Here is a 6,710-nt window from a genome sequence, read left to right on the forward strand (position 1 = left end):
CTTCATTACCGCAATCACACAATCTGTAGAAATGTCTCGCGTCCTTTGTCACCATAAATCATTGTTTAGGGCACTGCTGCCCATGTATGCTAGTGAGCTGACTTGCTTTGTGCTAATGGGCTATGGATATACAGTATGTGCCTCCTGTGAAAACTATATACGAGTATGCATGCCATCACTGAATCGATTAGGTGGTAAAAGTTTTTGGAGAAAAATAAATAGCCTTAAATCTGCTTCAATTGAGCAGACTTTTTTGTCTACTTTGAATTTAGCACCCAGTAGTAGTTACTGAAATAGGTCTTGTACAACCAGCGGGTTGCAGAAGTGGTGAATATAGCTATACTTTTCGAAACCTAATGCACTAGTTATTAGAATCATCGAATCATCATAGCCTAAGCATGCTTTCACTCTCGCTCTCCTTTTCACACACACACACACACACACACACACACACACACACACACACACACACACACACAGAAAGAGAGAAGAAGTGAATAGAATTTGTCGATGAAACTTATTACAAATGTCATTTGTCATCGTTTGGAAAATAAAGATTTATTTTAAACAGCATTCATTTAATGTAATCAATTGAACAGGGTAAAAAAGCCTACTGTATCTCACCGGGCATGGGCACTAAAATATACCTTGTCCCCAAGGCTGCACCGTTGTTTGAATGTTGCGCAAAGCAACTGCAGTTTCTCATTTGAATACGGTTTTTCTTAGATGTTTTCAAATAGGTTATTGTCTTATGGGATGTAGCTTTCAATAGGCCATGCGGCGTTTACGTTCCAACGCTAAATCGGTGACTGTTACAAACGCTCGTGACCTGCTCTCCGGCAGTCGTTAACGGACGCTGTCCATGTAAACAGTGCTGAAATATCACCTAATTTGGTGATATCAGGTGACCGTTGCCTTTTGATCTTTATAGTATCTGCAAGCTAATTGATGTTGATTGATGATCAGGCCAAGAAACTTTAACATCTGCACGCCTAACTTAATAATAAATCATCATAAAAACATTGAAATAATACACTGTATTTAGATTTGTTTGTTGCATGACATGACAACATATTACCTACTCAAGACGTCTTATATCAGCCTGTTCTTCGCCACTTGAATGAGTAGCATGCTGCCGGGGCAAGAGCGCTTAAAGAAGAAGATGAAGATAGGGAGGAAATAAGTAAATCCAAATAGGCTTATGGCTGATTTTATGGCTATATGTTACTTTGCTCTCCCCGTGTTTTTTATTTTATATATTTTTGACTTGTATTCATTTTTATGTTTTGTTCTATGATGAAACTTCTTTCCCTAATCTCTTCCACTTTCTGCCCCAACCTAAATAGGCCTCGGCCCTAGTGAATGTAGGCTACAATATGCACCCCCCGCGCCCCCTTAAAAAAAAAGGATTAACTTCTCTAAGATAAAGTTCTAAATGGAATCAGTAACGACTCTGTCAACGTCTCATCTCATAACTTCATATTTCTATGAGCTTAAAATAGCCTTAAAAAGCTAAAAGCTGATTGAATATAATACATTGTAATAAAGGATGGAAACGTACCTTTGGAATAACACTGATACATGTATTGTTCAAGTAGGCTACTACTTTAGTTATGATGTCTATGGGAAACTCTCCGACATGATAAGATGATTCGTAGGAGGGATTCTACGAACCAAGTAGGCTTACAATGCTTTTGGGAAACATGGCCCTGTTATTTAACCATTATCATGTTTCACTTTAAAGTTGAATGAAACTGACTTGATTGTAAAGTCACCGTGATTATAAAGACTAAAGTCTTGTATAAACTCTATAAAAAACGTGGCAACAAATATTGTAAGCAACACCGTTATAGTCCTACCAAAGTACCAATGTGGTAATAGTGACTCTGACTTCCTACCTGAACTGAGTTGAGGACAACGGAGGCAATAAGATTTGAGAGGCGTGTTTGCGCTCATGGCACACTAACGGTTCCTTTGTCTTGCATGTAAGAGATTAAAAATGGGGTGTGAACGTGAGGACTTTACATCCATCGCAAAAAAAGCGCGACTATTTATTCCATCATGGTCTAATCTCAGCAGCGCCTCAATCACCGAGTTATGAGGTTCCATTAATCATCTGAAGGTCAGTTTACCGGTTAAAACAAGGTTATGACATTAGCAAACATAACACGTTTCCCATCACGTTCTCTCTGATCAAAGATGAATATTGCCATGGCAGTAAAGTTGAGATTTGCCGATTCAATTGAAAATGGAGACTTTCTAGGCGCATCCCCGCTTTGCAGCTGTAGACTGGGCCTTTACACTCACGTAGTAACATTGGCATTTAGAAAAACTTTAAAATCATTGTCAGCAGCTCTGTCAATTACATTTAAAAAACGAACCCTTCGATACTTGTTTTTTTATTTCGTTATATGCTACTGTCTAATAGTTTCAATTTTACATTTAGAAGTATTACAATAAACTTCTTCTTAAAAGTCCATTATAACAGATCATGTTAGAGGCCTAAAAATTGAGTGGTTGCTCTCAGTGGTTCTCATTGCCACTAACCTATTCAAGATAGTTGCAGGCCTAACCAGCCTTTAAGGCCATGGCGTTATTCTTATTTTGTAAACTGTTCATCGAACATTCACTGCATAGAGAAATAACGTCTTAAATTATCATATTAAAACGATACATAACATCTTCGAAAACATATCGCCTTAAACTATTGAAAAGGACAGCTTTTCACCGACTTCGAAAATCTAAAACTTTACAGGCAAATGCTTGATTTTACTTTTTCGAGTGAGGCCATACAGAATAGCAGTACGGTGAGAGCCTAGGCATGACTACAAATGTTACAAAAAACTACCATTATTATATCTGCTGATACACACGCAGTTAACTCACTGCAAATTGGAATACTAAGACAAGTTTTGTTTTTGTTTGTAAACACACAGTTGAGTTTCCAGATTTGCCGCTTCATTTCTGCATTAGGTGAGAAAATATATTAAGTTCCTAACTGGAATAACCTGAATACCTTAAAGAGGACAAAACTGCGCAAAAGGCCTCATTTCCAATTGTCATGTCAATAATGCACGTTAATGCTAACATTAAGGGACAGGCCCAACAGTTGAGAACCCACCGACTTTTTCTTTGTAAGAAATAATGGGATTCTGGTATCTTAAATATTAGGAGGATTTCAGTTCCAGATCGATTTCAAGACCCCATTCATATAATTTATATAATACCCTGATGAAACAAGGGTAGTTCAATTAAATTAAATGTAATACAATTCAATTTAATGAACGTTTAATATGCATAAAATAACCTTCTAATTTCTCAAAGCTCTCACAAAATGATCACTTCTCTGGATTCATTTGAAAATATGTAATTTATAATAAATTGAGACTGAATTTGAAGTTGAGTATATGACATGCATCTTGCATAGGCCTGCATCAATGGTGAACGGTATCTACAAATGGTTAAACAGTTACATTCGCCTTGAAACACGGTAAAAAACATCAAGTCTTTTCCAAATTGGGTTCATCATTTTATTTTTTGTATCGCTTGAAGCTAACGTAAATAAATAGTGGGCCCGTCAGCGTGTGCCGACGTGGACATTCAATATAGAAAATCTTTAGGCATATAATTCAAATCTTTTATAAACTTTGAACATGACAGTCTCTATTGATATCCAAGGCCTGGTGCTGTGGTTAGTCTTTGCCCGTACAATGCATAAGGGGAGTAATAGGGACCAGTGGCCGCGGGCACCGGTACAGGTGCTCCGGGGGTCGGCAGAGGGCTCTTAGAATACGGGTGGTAACGGCTGGTGAGTCCGAGTGCGTGATGTGGTGTCCTGAGTGCCAGCGCTCCCGGGCCTCCGGGACTCCCCGTCTGGGGTATGTGCATATGGCATGCCATCGCCGCTGCAGCAGCACTGGCTAGAGACGAAGAGCTTGGATATCCTGAAATCAATTTCTCAGTCCCAGCGAAGGCAGTGTGAGTCCGCAAGTGATTGAGAAGTTCTTCGGATGAGGCAAAACGTTTGTCACAGGGTCCGTTCGCCGAAACCCAATTGCAGACATGTGAATGGGGGTCATTTGGGAGCATAAAACCATAAGGATACAATGGGTGTCCAGCAAACGATGGATGCGTGGAATGAACGCCATGGAGCGGGTGTGAAGAGTACATGAGAGGGTATCCAGACTTCATAGCCGAAGCTGCAGCGGCAGCAGCAGCGTGCGACTCGTGCGAGTTGGCCCCGACGGTGCCTGATAGATGGCTTCCGCAATGGTAACTCAGACAGTACGGATCTCTACACAAGCTGGCGGTCATTATTGATGGAGGCGAAGCCCCAGACATTGGGCTGGAACCAGCTTTGCTGCAACCCAGAGCGAACTGCGCGTTCAGCAGCTGACTCCCCGACTTTGTTGGATCTAGGGAAACCCCGTGAGGCAGAAAGTGCTGTGGATACCCAGCATAGGCCCCCGCTAGACTTCCAGGGTATGACATGCCTGCAGGCGGGAGGGGGAAAACGGTGTGACCCGGTCTGTAAGGGGAAACGGGAGCTACTAGTCCTGATCCAAGGACAGACGATGCAGAAGAAACAGAGGTTGTGTCGGAGGTGATGGGCTTTGATCCAAGTGTAGTCTCCGAATGTTGGTTTACTTCCCCGTTAGAACCACCACTTATCCTGTTGTGATTCACACCACCGTTCCCAGAGCCCTCAGAAATTCCATTTTTGTTACCATCAGAATCCTTTTTGTCCTCCCGGTCCGCTGATTTACACTCTGATGGGAGAGGAGAGACAGAGGTGCAGGAATTCGGACTCCCTGTCCTGGGAGTAAACGGCTGGCAGGTGGCGCTAGGCACACGGAAACCCGTCTTATCTCCAGCAGAAGCAGCCGAGGACGAGTCTTTCTTTTCCGTGGATTTATTGTATGGCTTGAAGCCCGATTTATCATCATTTCCAATATCACTCATTTTCAACGGACCAGATTTAGAGTCTTTGTCATTAGATCCATTTGCTGTTGATGACAGTTTGGACGAGGACGGTGGATCTGGTTTACCAATTTGAGAACATGTTTGTGCTAAAAGAGCCAGAGGACTTTTCTTGGCATCCAGCTGCAACAAAATTATGAAAACACAATATGTTACTACTACACTTGCTCAAAACAACGTATTAGATACACAGTGGCGCTTTCATTTGTATGATTATGTCAACGTCAATATTTTTGGTTGTGCTATTACAGTGCGCTCCGCATTGCGCATAGCAGAGCCTGTGCTCAAAACAGTTAACTATAATATCATTGTAACATTTTGAAGTTGACTGGTACAGTTAGTTATCACACTATGTAACTCTCGTGTCCATAACATCTATCCAAATAAAGAGGTATACGCATTCGCCCAAGGCAACAAATAGGTTATTGGCTCGAAGTGCGTAGTTAAGCATTACGCATATCTATGCTTCTTTATTAAAATTCTTACCTCAATGGGACTAACAGGAGTAGACGGTAGAGGTTGCAAATACTCCGGATGCAAGATGTGTCCACCCCGTGCAGTAAGCATTTTCAGAATTTTGATGGGGAGACGATTCGCCTGCCGTTGAGGGTCTGACGGAGACACGGGATGCACGAAGCGTTTATTTGTTTTCAAAGAGGCGTTTTTCTCTCTATTGCAGCTCTCCCAGATTGGGTTGGATGAATAGTTTCTCAGTACAGAAACCGGGGGCGATGTAATCATGACCCAATTGTCATTTAGACGAAAGGAAACGCATTTGTAGTGAAACAATAGGAAAATAATAATACAAAAGTTAACAAAACATGTATTTCCTTATGGAAACCTGCCAAACGAAGATTAAAAACGACTTGTGTCCTCAAATATAACGTTTAAAATCCACGTCAAGTCATGTTACGCAGATGTAGACTTGAGACGACATCATATCGCTCTGCGACTCTTGCAGCAGGTCCGTCCGCGTGTACTCGCGTCTCGAGATGTAGTAGAATGACAAGCGTTCTTCAGAGACTCACAGCGTTCGTCCCGAGATTAAAGGCTTTGCCGCCTTCCAATCAAAAAGAACCTCGAGGTGATTGGAGGGTCAAGGGGATGTGACGTTCCCTTTTGATATGGGCGTAAGTTTCGAGGCTGTTTTTCCTGTTAGTGGGAGGAGAATCCTTTTGAGCTTTGGGTTTGTGGACGCTTGGGGGATGCTGACTCCTAGACTTTCTTATTGAAAACATTAGCACAACAGCGAGGAATAGCTATAGGCTAGTTCACACGTATGCACTGGATCAGTAAACCAACATTAAACAAGCCCCTAGCCTATACAACAGAATACCCCATTCCCTTTTCATTCTTTTAACATGTGGTTATTAAATGATATTTCAGTGATTTGATTGACACAGCACATCTGTCTGACGAATGAGACGTTTCGTTATTGTTTTAGGGTCTAGATTCATGTCCACGTTTTTAGGCTATATTTACAGAGATCTGTGGAAGTACAAAGCTGGTACTAGACTTTAAGCTTCAGTACTTAACTGATAAGATTGAACTGAACTTCATAAAACAGAAGAACCCAGGATATATTAAAATAAAACATGACATTTTACCTGCGCCTATTATAGCAGATTTGTGTAACAATTAAAGCAGTAGGCCTAACTGCAAATAATTATTTCCATTGCAGTTATTCAGATTCTTACAATGTGTGCCTGTAACTCTGAGCGAAGGTATGG

General features: G+C 41.2%; 1 protein-coding gene across 1 annotated transcript; it reads right to left on the minus strand.

Moving 5' to 3' along the window:
• Nucleotides 1–3,663: 3,663 nt before the first annotated feature.
• On the minus strand, nt 3,664–5,959 carry LOC308362157 (zinc finger protein 503-like; the record flags this gene model as incomplete). Its single annotated transcript, XM_080834696.1, has 2 exons — nt 5,467–5,959; nt 3,664–5,103 (listed from the first exon to the last, which is right to left on the minus strand). The coding sequence occupies exons 1-2, from the start codon at nt 5,719–5,721 to the stop codon at nt 3,664–3,666; spliced, it is 1,695 nt and encodes a 564-aa protein (XP_080690822.1). The 5' UTR covers nt 5,722–5,959.
• Between the last annotated feature and the right edge of the window lie 751 nt (nt 5,960–6,710).

This window comes from Sprattus sprattus (genome assembly GCF_963457725.1).
Source record: "Sprattus sprattus genome assembly, chromosome: 3".
NCBI lineage: Eukaryota > Metazoa > Chordata > Actinopteri > Clupeiformes > Clupeidae > Sprattus > Sprattus sprattus.